Source organism: Anabrus simplex, chromosome 6 (assembly GCF_040414725.1).
Source record: "Anabrus simplex isolate iqAnaSimp1 chromosome 6, ASM4041472v1, whole genome shotgun sequence".
NCBI classification, from domain to species: Eukaryota; Metazoa; Arthropoda; class Insecta; order Orthoptera; family Tettigoniidae; genus Anabrus; species Anabrus simplex.
The window spans coordinates 176,136,868-176,157,710 of record NC_090270.1 but is presented as its reverse complement, the minus strand read 5'-3'; the positions used below and the strand labels follow the sequence as shown (position 1 = coordinate 176,157,710).

Here is a 20,843-nt window from a genome sequence, read left to right as displayed (position 1 = left end):
TTGAGGTCAACCGAATAGCCATTATGAGAGAGGCACCGGATCCGGTCAAGAAAAATAATAAATATACAGAAATAATAAGACTGAACCAGTTTCTAATCTATTTATTTGGTTAATCTGAGTTACGTAAGAAGTGTGGTTCAGAATTTAAACTTTACAGACTTACAATAAACATGTTGTGTGTAGATTAGAGTGTAAAATATCCCATGTACGTTATCGTGGCCAATATTTTCTCTTCTGCAGGTAACGAGAGTATAACGAGTGAGCTCGAGTGCCAAGGACGGCCATCATGGACTCATGAAATCACAGTAAGGTGACTTTTAACTACAGCTGGGAGCGTAATTATTTCTGGTCACGGAACGGTGGTGCAATGTTTTGTGACAGCGGACATGTTAATAAGTCGCTGAGTGAGTCAATTGTTGGACATTAGATCACAGAGCGCTGAACCATGCGTATCTTGTATTCTGTGCTGCTATTTCACATGCTAGTGCTGGGAGAGTTCCTTCACTTCAGCTGCCTCTTACCACCGATCTTCCGGCATAGTAATGCAGGTAAGAGTTCACCTTGACGGGAATGTGAGGACGTACTCAAATTTTAATTGTTTTAATGTTACTTCTTAAAATATTTTCACTAAATGTTCACGAAATTTGGCACCACAATTACAAATTATATTTATATCCATTTGTTGAAAATCATTGACCAATAGTAACCTAGTTTTTATATCAAGGAATATTATCTCAATTTTCAAACATTTTGGATTACCAAAGCATGTTTTGATGCACATTTTTTATGACAGTATTTAATGAAGTAGCCCTAAATTTCACCATTTATGTTATCGTATACACATAAGTTCACTCGATCATTTCGATTGATTTAGAACCTTATTAATCTCCAGAGCCATATGAACTTCTGAAAGTATTTCGTCGTTCCAACACTTTTTGACTCTCCAACGAGGAGTCAAACTCACGGCCTTGCAGCTGTGTTACTCCCTTCTTTTATACCTGGGAATTGTCGTACATATTTTCCAATAAAAAGTTCAAGTGTGCAGACTCCGATAGAGCAGTGTTATCAAGAAACTTCGCAACTGAACGGGTAACGTAGCTGTGAGTTTGCATTCGAGAGATAGTGGGTTAGGATCCCACCGTTGGCTTCCCATTTTCACAACAGGCAAATGTGGGACTGTACCTTAGTTACGCCTACGGCCGCTACCTTCCCAGTCCTAGCGTTTTCTCATTCTTACAATCGCCTCAAACATTCGATTAACAAGTAGCAAAAACCCGGCTCGATCCTTGCTGAGATCAGTGGCTTTAGAGGCTGCTTAAATGCGATAACTCCCCGTAGTTTACTGAAACTGCGTTAATGAAATGAGAGACAAAATTCTGACACTCAGGTGTTCATTCAAATGTGTAGCAAATGAAGGGTCGTAAACACACAATAATAATAATAATAATAATAATAATAATAATAATAATAATAATAATAATAATAATAATAATATTTTTTCTTCCCGTTTCGTTTCGGCCAACTAAGGACCACGTCATTTCATCTGTTTCCTTTGAGCTTTGATGTTGGTCCAGCATTCCTTAATTCCTAGACGATGTCACTCCTTCCATTTTTCAGCTTCGGCTTTGGTTGGAAACTCTGATGTTCTTGAAGTTTTTGTTAAGTGGGTCACGCTACTGGATATCTTCAAAGGAATTCCCAGTCGCCTCCAGATCTTTCTGTACCTCACTGAACCATGCCCCGTTGCCTTTTACTTTTGGAAGAAAGTGAAAATGCAAGTGAAAATGCGGTTGGTCAACCGAATTGACTTCATTCGAGGTATGTGTCCATAAAAAGTAATCCTGCATCATGTCGGTTATTTTCTCCACAAGCGTGTACAGCTCCTGGTTGTGCCGTCTCCTAAACTCGCTATTCCCTTTGACTGGACCTAAGATTTTCCTCAAAATCTTCCTTTCCTTAGCCACCAATTCCTCCATCATGCCTTTTTTGTTCATGGCGAGACATTCCGCTGCATATAGAGGCTCTGGCCGGATGGCAGTGCAATAGTGTTTGATTTTTGCATTTAGAGATATAGATCCTTTGATAGAGAAATTTTTAGTTAGATGGCAAGTCATTTTAATTTTATTCATGGTGATGCAACGGCTTCTTTTTCGGAGATGTTAGGTTCTATCCATTCACCAAGACACTTAAATTTTTCAACCCGCTTGACTTTCTCGCGACTCCCTTCTAGCTCACTTGGTGCCAGTTTGAGGTTTCGTTTCCTCAAAGGAGATCTAGAGGCCCGCCTTTGCAGCTTGTGTTTCAAGCTGGTTGATCTGCTTCGTGGCCACATCCAAGGAATTAGCGAAAACCGCAAGATTGTCTGCAAATGCTAGACAGCCAATTGAATGGTTCTTGTTCTTGTGGCCTGGTCTTACTCCGCTTTCGACTCCTTCATAACTCATTTCTCTGCAACATTCACAGTCACTTTCCCAAGAACGCAGTTGAACAACAGAGGTGAGAGACCATCTCCCTGCCTAACTCCTCATCTGTATTTCAAAGGCTTCTGAAGTCTGAACTTCACTTTTGAAATGGTGTTGGTGAGAGACTGCTGGATGATCGCTCTTGTGTTACCGTACAAGCCAAATTCCTCTAAGATCTGAATAATAATAATAATAATAATAATAATAATAATAATAATAATAATAATAATAATAATAATAATAATAATAATAATAATAATAATAATAATAATAATAATAATAATAATAATAATAATTGTTACCGTATTTTTGTGGTAGTTATGCGTGAAAGAAGGTGCGGGGTGGTGAACGGGTCTCAAGCTACTAAAGTAAAATTAATTTAAAATTTAACCAGGTTATATTTTCTTTTCAAAAACAAAGAAATAACAAGCATGGCAGGTACAAAGTAGCAAGTCAAAGGGTAGTTACAATATTTACAGGATTTGGGCTTCGAGCCCTGAAAACACAATACCTGGGCAATCAGCTCAGTTTTACCTCCAAACACAAGTTTCAACAGAGGGGCAGAAAACCCCATTCATGCCTAGGAGCCCTAGCTCCAAATTACACTGAAAAGCCTCCACGAGGCATACAACACTCAATTTTCAAAAGAGCCACTCGCTCTCAAATTTAAGCCTCTCCCAGGCCACACCAAACTCCACCTTCAAGTTGTCCTCAACGGACATAAACACAGGGGTAAAATACCCAATCTATTGAGGTCTATAAAATGAAAAGAAGGTTAATTAAATGACCTCTAAGGTAACAATTTGAGAGGAGGCGAACTTGCACTTTGATTAAGACCTACTTGGCACTAGGCCGATAATACCAGGACTAATCCCATACTAAAGAGGTGACTTAAGAAGAGAACAATTTGTTTAACGTTAACGAGAATAGGTTGAGAAAAATAAGTTCACCTCAAAACAATATGAGTGGGAGCTCGAGAGGGTTAGCACTCTCTATCCCAGTATGTAGCTTTAAAAGAGAATATATGAAAAGAGTAGTTACATTTAGGAAAGGTTACATGGTGGAACGCTTAGAACCCGCCCCGAGAGTTAAACTGCTGAGCAAGCAAAGAAAGAAGTTATTAATCGGCCATTACCTTGTTGTTGACCGCTGCCGAGGAAAGAGGCGCTTCCCGCCTCCTGCTATGTACTTTATACACTGAAAGATGGAACAGAAGTGGCCCGGAGACCCTAAAATCAGCAGTTTATATCCTCTCGCGGAAGGTTCTAGGTGTCAGGGGAATGAAAACACCCTCCCACAAACTTTTTATTGGGTAGGATACAGCAACATATTCAAGTTGGGGGAAGATACCTACGATTGGTCAGAAATTAATAACAGAAATTCGGGATTGGTTAAATGCAAAACAAGGGGAAAGAGAGGGGTATACAGCCAACTTAAACAATAACTGAAAATTTTTTAGCAAAGACAAACATTTGAAATAAAAATTTCTCCAACAAAATAGTTCTTTGACTTCGCACTAGGGTGCACTATTGTTGATCTTCAGTAGTGTCCTCTAGAAGAGAAAGTTCACACTTCTTACTTCAAGCAAAACAAAAACACATCAAAAATGACACAGTTCAAAAACTCAAAATTTTCCACGTAGTGACATCTTTTGAGAAGGTAGCGAATTAATAGCGTATATAAAGTTCAGACTTCCTCCAGCAGAGGAGTTTCAACTGGCGCAAATTTTAAATTAGCGGCGTGGAGTTGTACCGCCCGGTACAATAATAATAATAATAATTTGATTGATTGATTGATTGATTGATTGATTGATTGATTGATTGATTGATTGACTGATTGATTGATTGATTGATTGATTGCATGTGCTCTCCGGAAAGGGCTGGTGCCAGGTCTTTCTATTTGAAGCAAAAGGGTGAAATGCGTGTCTGTGTATGTAATGATGATGTAAATGAGGTATGGAGAGGGCGGAACCCGGTGTCGGTACATAGTCTACTCCACTCGAATAACACCCAAGATGGCTGCTAAAAGCTTAACGGCTCAATCCAACGGAAGAATCACCATCAACAGCAACAGTGTCACGTGCCCTCACACCATATGAACCCTGAGGAGAAGTTTCGGAACTGAACCAAGGTTTTTGGCTCGCAATCTAGCGATTAGAAATATTATACCACTACCGTTCCTACCCTGCCGACCAATATTCTGATGAAAACTTTTCCTGTCAAAGGGAATCGAACTAGCTAACCACGTGTTCACAGGGTTACGACTTCATCACTAAATAATCGTGGCCGCCACGGGCCGAATAATAATAATAATAATAATAATAATAATAATAATAATAATAATAATAATAATAATAATAATAATAATAATAATAATAATAATAATAATAATAATAATAATAACAGAATCGGACTGAGTGGCGTAGACGGTAGAAGAGCTGCGCTTCTGGTTGAAAAAACGCGGTTTCGATTCTCGCTCAGTCCTCTGGTATTTAAAGGTGCTCAAATAAGCAAGCCGGCTGTCGGCAGATTTATCGTCACGTAAAAAAATCCTGAGGGACAACATTCCGGCACTTCCACGTCTTCAGAAACCGTAAAGGTAGTTAGTGGGACGTAAAAGCAATACCATTAATAATAATAATAATAATAATAATAATACATCATTATAGGCTGTTATGCCTTTCAACGATCAGTCTGCAAGCCTCCTCCAATTTACTAATCGCCACCACAATCCTCTATTTGTAACTAGTTCTGTGGCCTCGTATCTTTAAATCGATGGAAACTGAGTCTAACCATCGTCGTCTTGGTCTCCCTCTACCCCTCTTACCCTCCATAACAGAGTCCATTATTCTCCTAGGTAACCTATCCTCCTCCATTCGCCTCACGTGACCCCCATCACCGAAGCCGGTTTATACGTACAGCGTCATCTATCGAGTTCATTCCTACCTTAGATTTTATTTCCATATTCCGTGTACCCTCCTGCCATTGCTCTCGCCTGTTTGTAGGAGCAAACATTCTCGCTACTTTCATGTCTGTTACTTCTAACTTATGAACAACATTTCTTGAGTCCACCCAGTTTTCACTCTCATAAAGCAAAGTTGGCCTGTAAACAGACAGATATAAAGGTAGCTGACTTCCTTCTTACAGAATACTGTTGATCCCAACTGGCAGCTCACTGCATTAGCTTTACTGCACCTTGAATCAATCTCACTTACTATACTACCATCCTGAGAGAACACACATCCTAAATATTTGTAATTATCTACCTGTTCCAGCTTTATATTCCCAATCTGGCATTCAGTTTTCTCAGATTTCTTACCCTCTGACATCAATTTCGTCTTAGAAAGGCTAATTTCCGTACCATAGGCCTACTCATTGCACCTATCTTCAAGTTTCAAGATATTAGTCTGCAGGTTTTCTGCACAATCTGCCATTAAGACCAGGTCGTCAGCATAGGCTAGACTGCTCACTAGATTATCACCGAACCGAATACCTCCCTGCCACTTAACACCGTTCAGCAGATGATCCATGTAAAATATGAACAATAAAGGTGAATGATTGCAGCGTTATTTAACCCCTATAAGTACCTTGGACCAAGAACTCATTATACTGTGAATAATCATGGCAGCCCAATTGTCAACATAAATGCATCTGATTGATTTTAATAACCTACCCTTAATACCATAGTCCCCCAGGACGGTGAACATATTTTCCTCGCTTCTCTGTCATATGCCTTCTTTAGATCTACGAAACATAACTGTCTATTCCTCTCGTAGCATTTTTCAATTACGTGCCGCGTACTGAAAATCGTTTTACGTTTACAAGATGCTCTCACTTTATCGTCCCACCAAGAGGTTCGCTTTTTCCTATCATTACACATAGTTATTCCTAGACATTCCCTTGCTGTTTCTACTATAGCATCCCTGTATGCCACCCATTCTCTTCCTATATCCTGAACCTGCTTACTGTGCACTGATTGGAACGTTTCATCCATCCATTTACTTTTGTCTAATTTCCTCGTTCTGTCTTATCTGTCTACAGACATATTTCTATTCCTCTATCCTAAGCCTAGAGACACTTAGTTAACTGCAAATCAGATAGTAGTAGTCTGTAGCATAAAAAAAAATCCCCGGAATACCCTCACATTCCTGACAGATTTCCTGAATTCAGAGTCGGTTATGATATAATCTATTATGGATCCGGTGTCCCTACTCTCCCATGTGTAGCGGTGGATTTGCTTGAAGAATGTATTTGTAACTGCTAATGCCATACCAACACAGAAGTCCAGCAAACGCTTCCCATTCATATTAGCTTCCATATCTTCCCAACATTTACCAATCACCCTTTCGTATCATTCAGTTCTATTTCCACCTCTCACATTGAAATCGCCCATTAGCATTATTCTACGGTATACTTGCTGTTGACCCTAACTACGATGTCACCCAATGATTCATAAATCTTATCAACTTCATCCTCATCTGCACCCTCATATGGTGAATACACTGAGGCAATTTTCGTTCTAATTCCTCCAACCACCGGGCGAGTTGGCTGTGCGCGTAGAGGCGCGCGGCTGTGAGCTTGCATCCGGGAGATAGTAGGTTCGAATCCCACTATCGGCAGCCCTGAAGATGGTTTTCCGTGGTTTCCCATTTTCACACCAGGCAAATGCTGGGGCTGTACCTTAATTAAGGCCAAGGCCGCTTCCTTCCAACTCCTAGGCCTTCCCTATCCCATCGTTGCCATAATACCTATCTGTGTCGGTGCGACGTAAAGCCCCTAGCAAAAAAAAAATCCTCCAACCATCCAATTTACCCACGTCATGCGCTCATTTACTTGCCTAAACTATGTTGCGTGCAGTAGTGTTTCTTATGAACAGTCCTACCCCACATTGTGCCCTTCGCTTTTTAACATCCGTCAAATTACACTTTATAATCTCCTTTCTCTTCCTCGCTATCTCCCCTCACCCGAATATCATTAACTCCTAGGACATCAAGACGCATCGTCTTTGCTGATTCAGCCAGTTCTACTTTATTTCATCCATAAGCTCCAGTAATATTGAAAGCTCCCCATCGCATTCCATCTGGTTCGCCAAATTGTTTCTAAGGAGTCCCTCGCCTGTCAAATAGGAAGGGGACTCCGTTACTCCCATAGGTCCGCGGCTTCCTTAAACTGCTCTGAGCGTGCTCGATGAAAATTTCTGTGAAGTAGGATGCTACCCTTACTTACACACAGTCCAAGTGAGGATCTCTCCTCTACCGGGTTAGGGACCACCGGTTAATTGCATAGTTCTAACCGCCTGACAACAAGGAGGGCCACGACTCAGAATACGTCCGAGATGCCCACTCCCATTCCATAGCAACTGGTATCCCGACTCTCAGGACAACTTATTAGGCCACTCAGGCGTTGCCCATGGTTCACTCCTAGTACTACTATTACTGTTAATCTCTTTCACACAATATACTATACATTGGTTGAGCGCCAGTTGCTGCAATAAGCAACAAAATTCGGAGAGCATGCCTCTCATCTCAATTCTCAAGGCGTGAGGTGATAAACTCACACATCTGGCAGTACACAGGAACATGGATCAGGACAATTGTTTATTACGATTGCATTCCCACAATTGAGGATTGTACTTGGAAATAGAATCACTTATTATTATTATGATTATTATTATTATTATTATTAAAAGAAAACTGAATTTATGACCATACTCTACCTCACGATGAACTAGCATTGGCTTACTTTAATTTAACACTAAAAATATATCCTGTGAGATTTGTTGTTACATATACAGAAAATTTGATCTAAATAAAGAAAGCTATTGGCAGGAACTTGAACTATCATACCGCCGCTGATGACATTCTTCTTCATGTTATTAATGCATAACATGTCTGATGCTGTAATTACCTGATGTCTGTACACACCACTATTGAACTTGACATTCATGGAAAAACCATCGGGTAGAAGTCGGAAGCCGTCTGCTGTTATCTCCTTATGTAACCTGGAGTTGACCTACATTTCCTGTCCGAGTATAGTAAGCTCCAATGCGGTTACGTCCACTCAATATTTATAGTTAGAAATTGGAAAACTTTACTGAAAGAACATGTAATATCCAGGCATACTACATAATACTACTCGCTCAGTCCTCTGGTATTTAAAGGTGCTCAAATAAGCAAGCCGGCTGTCGGCAGATTTATCGTCACGTAAAAAAATCCTGAGGGACAACATTCCGGCACTTCCACGTCTTCAGAAACCGTAAAGGTAGTTAGTGGGACGTAAAAGCAATACCATTAATAATAATAATAATAATAGTAACTAATATAGAGGCTGTTGAATTAAATACATCAGTTATATGCGATGTTAGATATATCTACGTTAGATTCAATTATCGAACAAATTTCGCGAATTGCATAGTAGAATTCAGTAAAGAATTCGAAGTATCATGACGACTGTTAACTGCATATATCGGTTAAATTCGATATATACGAGTATATATACATACTTCCTATACCTCTGCAGACTACGGCACTACATCTCTGGTAAATCTCCTGAAATAAACTCACTTTGCAAAGTTCTACCCCGCAATTAGATGTTGCTGCTTCACTATCAGCCCAGTACAAGTCTCTACTCAGATCAGACCACCATTCTTACACCTCTTCGACGATTCTTAAACCTCTTCTAAACACCTCTTAGCACCGCTCTTAGACCGACTTATACAAACTCGTGATGACCACTTATCTCCCTAATATCTGGTCATTCCTTCCACATCGACACAGGGTAGCTGGTGAATACGGACACACTATCGAAACCACGTTGCCACGCACTATACAAAAGTAGTCATGTGTCTTAATAGATTCCCCATGAGTGAAAACGGTGACTACAAAGATGTGTCAGTGGAAAATTTACTTGCCTATTACAGCCGCGGTTAAACAGCCTCGGTTGCAAAATATCACGCCAGCTCACCTACCCACAGTTACAAGTCACAGCATGCCCATTTCAAATCAACATACCTCACTTATTTATGTACAGAATAATTACAAACAAAATCCTCTTATCCTATGATTAAATGACATAATGTGCGTGATACCTAATTATATTACAGTCTAAATGATGAAAATCAGAATATAAAATCTAATGAATCGGGTCAGTTCATGCTATAATAATAATAAATGCTGAATGAAATCTGTAACCCTGTTGTACGGTTACAACCCTTAATCCCACAATCCCCCATACGGCTAACATCGTTTCCCTCGGTACTCTGTCATATGCCCTTTTTTAGATCTACGAAACTGCCTATTCCTCTCGTAGCATTTTTCAATTACCTGGCACATTCTGAATATCTGACACTTCCAACACCCCTGTGGTCTGAAACCACCCCAATTTTCATCCAACTTATTCTCAACCACTGATCGCACAGTCCCTTTCAAGTCCCAGTGAACACCTTGGCTGATATACTGATCAATTAAACAACTCGATAGCTGATGCAATACTTCCTGTTCCCTTGTTTATAGATAAGTGCAATTACTACTTTCGTACAATCAGAATGTGCCTTACTAAAATCTTATTACTCTATGAAGCCATTTCATCCTGCCTTCCCACGTTTTTTCACCATTTCACGTATAATTTCATATATTCCTGCTGCTTTATAACAACGTAGTTTATTCACCATCCTTTCCACTTCCTCAACCGTAATGGCACCAACATTATTCTCCTCCTACCCATGAGTTCGGTTGTTCGGGACGTCACCAGAAAGAATTCCTTGTACGATGAGAAGATTTTCAAAATATTCCTTCCACCTATCCAGTGATTCCATCGGGATTTATTATGAGTTCATCTAATTTACCCAAAACACCATTCATTGCCTATCTCCTTTCTTCATAAGATTCTTCCTTACTGTCCAGAAATGTTTCCCCGTTGCTTTCACGTAGTCTCTCCTGGTTATTACCAAAATCTTCTCAAGACTTGTTCTTGGTTTCAACTATTATTTGTTTTGTTCTGTTTCTTTCATCTACGTAAAAATCCCTGTCCGCATCAGTCCTTCAGATGCGCCTTCGTTTTACGTCTTCAAGCTGCCCCATTTCATCATTCCACCAAGATGTTCGCTTTTTACCATCTTTACACACAGTTTTTCCCAAACATTTCGTTGTTATTTCTACTACAGCATCCCTGTATGCCACCCACTCTTTTTCTATATTCCGAAACTGGTTACTGTCCGTTGTTTGGAACTTTTTTAATTAATCATATTCATGTACTTCTGTCTAATATTTCCATTCTAGAGATTTCCTATTCTTATTCGTATGCAGACAGATTTCACTTTCCCTATCGCCGAGAGATACTCAGTTCACTAGAGATCAGACAGCGATCTGTATCATCAAAATTCCCCGGAATACCCGCAAAATCCTAACAGATTTCCTGAATTCAAAATTTTCTATTTTTTGCACATGTTAAAATTATATACGTACCGATAAGTCATACCAAAAAGTACATATGTTTCTATAGTTTGATGATACTGCGTTGTATATTCTGACTCGCGTTTGCTCGTTGGGGCTCCGCCTCAAAACCCCACAGTTGATGTTCATTAGAAGCGGTCATTTGGAAAATTACTATGACGAAACGTCGTACCGCGAAATGGATTGTGCCACCAGACGGCCCTGTTACTTAACTATAACATTGCGCCCATCCCGCGTCGAGGTACGACACACGTTAATATTTCCTGGTAGCTGGTGCTCTCTCAGGGAAATTCTTCGAAAAAATGGTTTAGATTAACGTGGATTCAGAGGAAAAGACACGGATAGCACGCAACATATACATCTTCGGATGAACGTCTCCATCCTATCGCATTTTTTGAATCAACCAGTCAATCACCGCAAGTCTTAAAGTAAATCGCATAAATAACACCTTAAAAACTAGGTCAATATACATCTAACATCTACAAATCACAATTCACTTATTTAAACAATCAAAAGAAGAAATTTATTAAATTAATTGAAAAGGAAAGAAAAGAGAACCTATAAAATGTTGAAATTCTTCCAACTGTGTCTTAAAATCAATTATTATATACACGAGTCTCATTAAAGTCAGCGCTGGCTTTCAAAAGAAAAATGAATGTCATTTCTGAAATGAACGAATATCTCAATACATTCCATCTAGTGTGAAAATCATTCAATGAATTAATTACATTATTTAATTAATTATTGAATTGAACTAAAGTATATCATTTGTATCACTGGCATCACAACACTCAATTCAGTTTCTAACATTTTCATGAAAATTTGCAATCTGAATTAACTTATCGGAAGCTTGTATGTAGTTATTTTGTTGAATGACGTGCTAAAATTACTACCCCTATTGCCTTCCAAAATCTCGGCACCTATCATCCTAGTCTATCATGTTTACGTTTATAAAATAAATCATTAATCACCTCTCGAAATATAAAATAATCTACATCACATATCTAACTAAAATAGTTCTTAATTAATCCTACACATTTCCTCTCAATATGCATTTGATCTTTCACGAGGCTTATATTATCATGTCAAGCTTATCTAAGTGACTTTAAACATTTCAATTATGATATCTCGATATTATCCACCTATGTCGTTCACTAGGGCTACACACACTCATTACATCTCCCGTAGAGTTCATTACCAGAATATGTTATTTGCTATAAGTATTTCCTAACATCGACAGCTGTATTTGACATTAGGAAACCATTTATTCTTATGTACACATATGGGTTTGTCATGCATCCCTTGTGTTTCGCTATTCCCTCAATGTATCTCTTTCAATGTACTTGCATCGCATATTTGATCCACTTCTGAATATATAAACATTTAGCATTCATATTGACGTCTTATTACAACATAACTTACCATTATATTACTCAAATCGCTTCACATTAATCCATTTTCAACTATATATTACTCAATCAATTCAATAAAACCAACAACATAACCATCTTTCATATATCATGACCTATTCCTAAAATAACTCATTTATTAAGACGTATAAATCTCCGTTGCAATCATATTCACTTATTTGGATCATATTTCTTCTCATAGAACAATGCTCAACCTCGGGTAATTCGTAATTCCATTTGATGACGTATTTCGACCAGGAATAACTCGTATATATCATAGTTCCTATCATATCATCCCATAATGACGTTATATAAGCATGAATGGCTTCACAAAATCCATTAATGAAATCTACTACACGCAAATACTCATATTCAGCTGTATGATAACCTGCATTATTTCTCGCAAATAATCGTATTCTCATTTAGTATGATGATTCACTCAATATATTTATAGCCACTTCTTTCGAGATATAGATCTAGTCATAGCTTAAATTAGCATGGTATCAATCGATTATATATATCACTTCACTGAGTCACTTCACCATCTAAATATCTCACACTTATTGTAAATTATATTACATCATTATGTCTAGCTTAATTAAGAACTAATATATATAGCAAACGTAGCTCGTCATTCAGCAAGTACGCCGTCTCTGTAGCTCTCTCTCCGCGTCAAATCACTCGTCTCGGCTGGCTGCAGTCTGTGGTTCGGCTGGAGTCGTTCCTCTCATCAGGTCTGGTCTATTGGCCGGATCATATTCATCTCCACGTCGGTCCACCTCGAAATTAGCAAGACATCTGCTTCCTCATTCTGGAAATAGTAATAATATCCAAGAAATCCAACAAGTAATTGGTCATTTTCAGAATTTCTTAAAATAATAATATTTTCTTAAATATCCTTATATGTTTCGTATCAATTCGGTCAACCAAATATTTTTACACTTGTCTCAATGTCTTCGACCTTATTTTTAAAAGAATCTGTAATTTTAGTCGTTTCTATTCTTGAAGACTAAATTAATCTTGAATTATTTTTATCGGAAAAATATTTCTGTATATATTTCTCTTCTTTACGCTCTGCTTGTAATTAGTTTCGACGTGTCGTGGAGTTTCGTATTGATCCAACTGGTGAACGTATTTGAATGAAATATTCGTATTTTACGCCGCTATTCCACTCTTCAATGACGTATAACAAGTATTATGCTGTATTTTCTTGTCTACCACAGGTAATATTTCTGTAATTTTGAATCTAATGGTAAATATTCTTCTCTTTCGTCGCAGTAGAAATGATATGCTTCTGGTCTCTGTCCGTTCAATTATATGTGTGATAATAATAATAATAATAATAATAATAATAATAATAATAATAATAATAATATATCATATTTTACTTTTTTTCGGAACAGTTCATTCGATACTGTTCTGTTCTGTTCTCTTCTCACAGCCTTTTAAAATTGTATCTTCCAACTTGGTCATGGCCTCCTATAAACTTATACCTTAAGATTCCTTTCCATACAATTCCGGCCTGTCTGGTCCATACCTCTACTTGGCGCCATTTTTAAACACGTCAGAAAATGCATTGGGCACAACATTTTCTCGTATATTGCGATTTATAGCATAGCTAGAGGTAAGCCTTTCCACCTGGGGCAAATTTCATACGTTTTACACAAGACGAAATGTTTTCCTCACCTAATGGACGGCTACGGTCTTGAAACCTTGGAATCGTATCGTGGATGGAACGATTTACATTTTGGCTCTTTAACGTTTTGTCGTATCTGCATCAGGTACACCTTAGGCTGGCTTAGAAACTTAGATTAGACTGAAATTTGAGTACATTTTCCACATATTCCTTTCGTTTTTCATGAATCTATCACTTTTAAGTGTGCCAAACAGTAAAGTTAATTATGGAAAATGCACAAAATTGAGGTAAAATCAGAATTTGCACCTCTATCTAAGGCATAAGGGATCGAGACATGGCTAAAGGTCATAGGATCAAAGTTGTAGATCTCTCCATGATGGGTGCCGGGTGTGTTGTCCGTTTTGCGATATGACTTACCGTGTAGCCAAAAAATACCTCGAAACGATGGTCTGCACCGTCATAAAAACTGTCTCCACCTTCCGATATTTTTCGGAGGTAAAAAGTTAAACACTGGAACTTTCTGGAATTTCTCCATCGGTAGGTGGTCAAGAGCTACAATTATTCCAATTTTCAATATTCTAGCGCGCATGGTAGTTTGCGTCAGCTATTTTGTTTGAGGGGTGGGTTAAATTTAAAATGTATACTTTCTGGAATTTTTCCTTAGCTTACAGCTTAATAACTATCAGTTTCCCGAATTTCAAATTTCTTGCTCATGTGGAAGTGCGTAAACATTAATGTCAGTAAGTCAGTCAGTTAGCCTTTTGGCTTTATATATTCTAATAGAAACATGGATTGGAGATGTGCACGGTTATAAGTGCAGACCTTCATTTGGAAATTTACTGTGGCGGAACGGTACGTCGTATCGACCAACGAATTGTGCCACCAGAGGCCCTTGTAAGGAACTACATTTTTGGTCCTAAGACCTTTTCTCGTATCTCAGCTATTTATGCCATAGATACAGGTAAATGTTTAAAATTAGGTCAAATTTCGTACTTTTTCCACAAGCTGAGAAATGATTTCGCAAACATTTTTTACAATTTATTTTACGTCGCACCGACACAGATAAGCCTTATGGTGACGATGGGATAGGAAAGGACTAGGAGTGGGAAAAAAGTGGCCGTGGACTTAATTAAGGTACATCCCCAGCATTTTCCTGGTGTGAAATATGGAAACCGCGGAAAATCATCTTTAGGGCTGCCAGCAGTGGGGTTCGAATCCACTATCTCCCGAATACTGGATACAGGCCGCACTTAATCGAGTGCAACTGCCGAGCTCGGTATTTCGCTAACTTCGCAGACAGCTACAGTCTTGAAACTTGGCAGGCTTATAGACCACGAAATGATCAGCAATTTTGGTCCTTTGGCGATTGGTCGTATCGCCATCGGCTACGCCTTTGATTGCTTTAGAAACTTAGATTGCGCTGAAATTTGAGTAGTGTTTGAACATATTCCGTCCGTATTCGCATACATTCTTGACAACTATAATAAGAAAGTTGGTTTACGTATGGCCAATGAACATAGCATTTTTTTTTTTTGCTAGGGGGCTTTACGTCGCACCGACACAGATAGGTCTTATGGCGACGATGGGATGGGAAAGGCCTAGGAGTTGGAAGGAAGCGGCCGTGGCCTTAATTAAGGTACAGCCCCAGCATTTGCCTGGTGTGAAAATGGGAAACCACGGAAAACCATTTTCAGGGCTGCCGATAGTGGGATTCGAACCTACTATTTCCCGGATGCAAGCTCACAGCCGCGCGCCTCTACGCGCACGGCCAACTCGCCCGGTAATGAACATAGCAAGGGGCCTGCTGAACTGCGTGATTCTACCTGTCATGAGTGCTTCAAGCAGTGAAATAATATATGAACGAGAAAAATAAGACGCAAAATTGGAAAATGAAGTTCAATCTAAGGTAGAAGAGTCGAGATACGACAAAAAGTCATAGGACCAAAGTTGTTGATCTCTTCATTCTAGGACATAAAAGGGCTATCCGTTTCCTGATAGGAATTATCGTTTAGCCACAACATACCTCGAAATTAAGTTCTGCACCGTCATTAAATTTGCCTCAGAATTTCGATATTTTTCGGGAGTAAAATGTGAAATATTTTGAAATATTTGAATTTGTCCGTCGGTTACAGGCTAAGAGCTATAACTGAGCCAAATTTCAATATTCTAGCGCACTGCAACATAGCATCCGCCATTTTATTTGGGGTGGTCAGTCAGTCAGTCAGTCAGTCAGTCAGTCAGTCAGTCAGTCAGTCAGTCAGTCAGTCAGTCAGTCAATCAGTCAGTCAGTCAGCCGTACGATTTTATATAATATAGATATGTAAAACCATGGAACCAGGAACATGGTAATGTTAAAAGTATTTGTTTAAATGTAGGTTAACTTTACAGCCATCGCATACATTATTGAAGACAATGAGTATTCTCTTTTATGCCATATGTATTATACTATTGTGTAAATGTCATAGGCCTACGTACAAACACAGAATTTCTAACCTTTTAAATGATAATGACTTGCTGTATACCACGTACAAATCTAAATTTTGAATTCTTATGTCCGGTTGTCAGACATTGAATATAACAAATCCTAATATTTATACATAGTATAAGCAAAATAATTAACATCTTAAAGCACTGAACTATTTTTTATTGACACAATAATCGTATCGCTCGTCATGTATCAGCTGACTGAGTATATGTATGAAACAAGGCGGCTGGACTAAACTTCGCCACGCTGTCCATACAGAGTCACTGTTCTTCACACGACGTTTGGCCCTTTTTTACGTTATATACAAGAAACATTGAGCTACTTACATAGATGTGTTTATTCAAGGCTTTGCACCTCTGTAATGCCCGCACACATCCATCATACTCCCAACAACAGAACCATCTGTACTCTCCTTTGACGAAGTTAAATACCCCACTGACAACTTCAGTTGCTATCCTCGTATCAAACCTAACTCCACAATTATGCGCTGTAATTTTCCAATATATATCAGATTGTAATATTAATTTATAAGATATGACATTTTCTTTTCAACCACGACATGTATGTACCATAAATGTATGCCCACTCTGTAAATACTAGCTGCATGTTCTTTCGAAGTCTAACGCCATTTAAATAATAATAATAATAATAATAATAATAATAATAATAATAATAATAATAATAATAATAATAATAATACTGCTCTAGTATGAATGAGACGAAACCTTATTTACTCCAGTACGTATTGTTCTTTATTTAATAGTTATTTATTTCATAACAGAGGTACAGAGTATTTACCAGCTGAGGATGATTTTGTGCCCAAGCGGTATGGAGGGCTGACAATAGATCTCTAGTCTTGTCAGATTTTGAAGTACCTATAATTTACATCAGTTAATATCAGTGAATATGTCGAGTTTCAGTATTCTTTTGTTTATCATGTTACTTCTCACACCAGCTTACGTCCAGTCCTCCACATCAACCAAAAATACCACGATTAATCAGAATTACTTATCTGGAAAAAAACGTAATATCAGAATACTTCCTGAAGTGGAGGTGGAAAGATCATGTTACCTGAGCTAAAAACCCTGGATTCCTAAGGTTCAAAAATTGCTTTCGAAATGTGACGTTATTTTCACGAGCACGTGATGTACCGCCGGTCTATATTTCGTGTGACTATTGCTAGCCCTCCGACGAGGGTGGGCGATATTTGCCATGTGTAGGTAATTGCGTGTTATTGTGGAATAGGATAGTGTTGTATGTGGTGTGTGAGTTGCAGGGATGTTGGGGACAGCACAAACACCCAGTCCTCGAGTCAGTGAAATTATCCAATGAAGGTCAAAATCACCGAACCGGTCGGGAATCGAACCCGGGACCCTCTGAAGCAAAGGCCAGAACGCTGATCATTGAGCCAACGGGTCGGACTCCACATGTAATGAAATGTCGTATGGCTTTTAGTGCCGGGATATCCCAGGATGGGTTAGGCTCGCCAGGTGCAGGTCTTTCTATTTGACACCCGTAGGCGACCTGCGCGTCGTGATGAGGATGAAATGACGATGGCGACAACACATACACTCAGCCTCCGTGCCATTGGAAAGAACCAATTAAGGTTAAAATTCCCGACCCGGCCGGGAATCGAACCCGGGACCCTCCGAACCGAAGGCCAGTACGCTGACCGTTCAGCCAACGAGTTGAAGTACACGTTTACCGAGCTCGATAGCTGCCAGTATCCAGTAACTGGGAGATTGTGGGTTCGAGCCCCACTGTCGGCAGCCCTGAAGATGGTTTTCCGTGGTTTCCCACTTTCACACCAGGCAAATGCCGGGGTTGTACCTTAATTAAGGCCACGGCCGCTTCGTTCCATTTCCTATGCCTTTCCTAATCCATCGTCGCTGTAAGACATATGTGTCGGTGCGACGTAAAGCAAATAGCAAAAAAAAAAGAAAGAAATACACGTTCAGAAGAAATAATGGGAACTTAGAATGCATAGGAAAGCAGTTCATTTAATGAAAATTAGATGGTAGCGGTGCGCATTGACCTTTGTTGCTGCTACCTGACAATACGCAGATGCAACAAGAACAGTGATTCTAATGTACCATGTACTGGATCACTGTATCCAGTCAGTAAGATGAATAGAATCAAATTAATCGAATCAGTAAAATTATTCGAATATCCCGCCAAGAGACCTGTTGACACGATGCGAGTAGCGGCGCGAATGCGAGTCCATTCGTATCAACACGCCTTTAAGCAACCAATCCCTAAGGAAAACGGCGTGAAAGTGCCGCCTATAGGGTCAGTTGGTGTGCATGTTTAAGCGAACATGGCTGACGTACATGTGGCACCTTCTGCCTCCATGAGGAGGCCTCCTAGATAAGACATAGTGTGTTATTTAATACACATGGTACATCAGTTAGTAAGGTTGTAAGAATATCGTGAAAAACACACTTAAGTACACATTCATCTTTCATATTATACTGCAGACCCTACTTTTCCCGTCCTTGATTTGCTTTGCATTACACTACAACAGTCTTCTCCAAGTTTTCTGGCATAAATATGTGGCGTTTGTCCGTTAAAGCTAGCTTCAATGCGAACAATAATCTCCAGGCACGCGCAATGCCTGACTCCATTCGTGAGCGGATTCAAGCAAACGCTAAAGCACACAGCAGACAAGGTTGCATGGTTGGTAGTGGTGCGTTCAATACGTATATTAGTGCAATACTGAAGTGATATCTTAATGTCAAAAATAGGAGGTGACGAAATGCGTTTCCAAGCATTTAAAAAAAAGAAAAGAAAGTTTTACCTGTGCTACAAATTCACTGAATATGGAAAGCGCCACCAAGGAATGCTGTTACGTTATTTTGAATCAAATGCAGGCTAGATCTCAAAAGTCTAGAATATTCCATTCGTGCATAATAGTCTATCCAAATATAGTTGCAATTCACAAGCAAAAATTCTACCTAATGCATATTCATAACATCACACCATGTATTACGAAATTTGTGAGGAAAGTAGGCCTACATGACGTTAACTGTTAGTTGTTTATGATCTGGACACATCCAGCGTCAGAATGTTAACACTGCTGGCTACTACTGCAAAAGCAGATGAGTGTCTAGGGAAAACTTGAAACACTCGCGGTACAAGTGAGCATAACCAGTATATCGCAGATATACCCGAGTTCATTCATCAGATGACATACAAATTGTCCACTAGATGAATGGGAAATGAAAATGGAAATACCCAGTAACATACCGTACTTTTACTAAACTATATTATTATTATTATTATTATTATTATTATTATTATTATTATTATTATTATTATTAAGGACAATTACTTTATTGTGTCCTCATACCCTTGTATCCGGTCTTCAGATCCATGTACTTTGAGGTTCACTAAAGTAAGGAAACAATAGAAAGTCGCGCGAAAGTATTTCTTGGCTACAAGAAAGGTGGAGGGAAAATGTCGGTCATCGAAGCCATATCGTCCAGATGATTTACTTCTGTGCTAAATCCGATTGATTGATTGATTGATTGATTGATTGATCGATTCATTCATTCATTCATTGGGTGAGTGGATCAATGAGTGAGTGAGTGTGTGTCCAGCTCCATAACTAAATTGTTAGCGTGCTGGCCTTTGGACAGAGGGGTCCCGGGTTCGATTCCCGGTGGGGTTAGGAATTTTAACCATAATTGGTTAATTCCGCTGGCACGGGGGCTGGGTATATGTGTCGTCTTCATCCCAATCGCGACGCGCAGATCGCTTACGGACGTCAATTCAAAATACCTGCACCTGCCAAGCCGAACTTGTCCTCTGACATTCCCGGCACTAAAAGCCAGACGCCATTTCATTTCATTGAGTGAGTGAGCGATTGATCGATGTTATTTTGGCAAGATCAAGGTCAGATAGCCTCCTGTTACATCTAACAGTACGAAACCAAACGAAACCAAACACCATGGTGCAACAGCCCTGATGAACTTTGGCCATGTGGCGCGTGGTCAGCGCGACGAAAACTCTCGGCCGTTATCTGTGGCATTCTAGACAGGGTACACTATCTCAGATGGATCCTCAATTATTCTCACATAGGCTGAGTGGACCTCGAGCCAACGACCAGATCCAGAAAATTCCTAACCTGACAAACAATCGAACCCGGGATCTCCCGCTTAGAAGTAGGCTCACCATCCCTTCACTGTGCGGTCGGCTAATACAAGGTTAAGTTGCATTATATTTAAATGTACTATTATAGAAACATTCCAAATTAAGTAGGCATATATGATAGCTGAGATGGCAGATAAGTAATTAATAATACTTATATTGGGTCAATGCATAAGTTCGTGCGGTATTCTTTTGGGTTGGCAACAATGCGGAGTGAAGGGATTGCTTATCGTTATTCCGTTGTTTCAAATGA

The 20,843-nt window shown here is 39.2% G+C and overlaps 1 protein-coding gene across 4 annotated transcripts in view; it reads left to right on the top strand.

Annotated features, from left to right (window-relative positions):
* The first annotated feature begins 417 nt into the window (after positions 1-417).
* Positions 418-20,843, top strand: part of LOC136876268 (inactive pancreatic lipase-related protein 1-like) — a 343,437-nt gene continuing 323,011 nt past the window's right edge. For all 4 annotated transcript variants that reach the window (XM_068228354.1, XM_067150075.2, XM_068228355.1 and 1 more), the window contains exon 1: positions 418-548. In XM_068228354.1, coding sequence (XP_068084455.1) covers positions 446-548 — 103 coding nt within the window. In that variant the 5' untranslated portion in view covers positions 418-445. The remainder of the gene's footprint in view (positions 549-20,843) is intronic.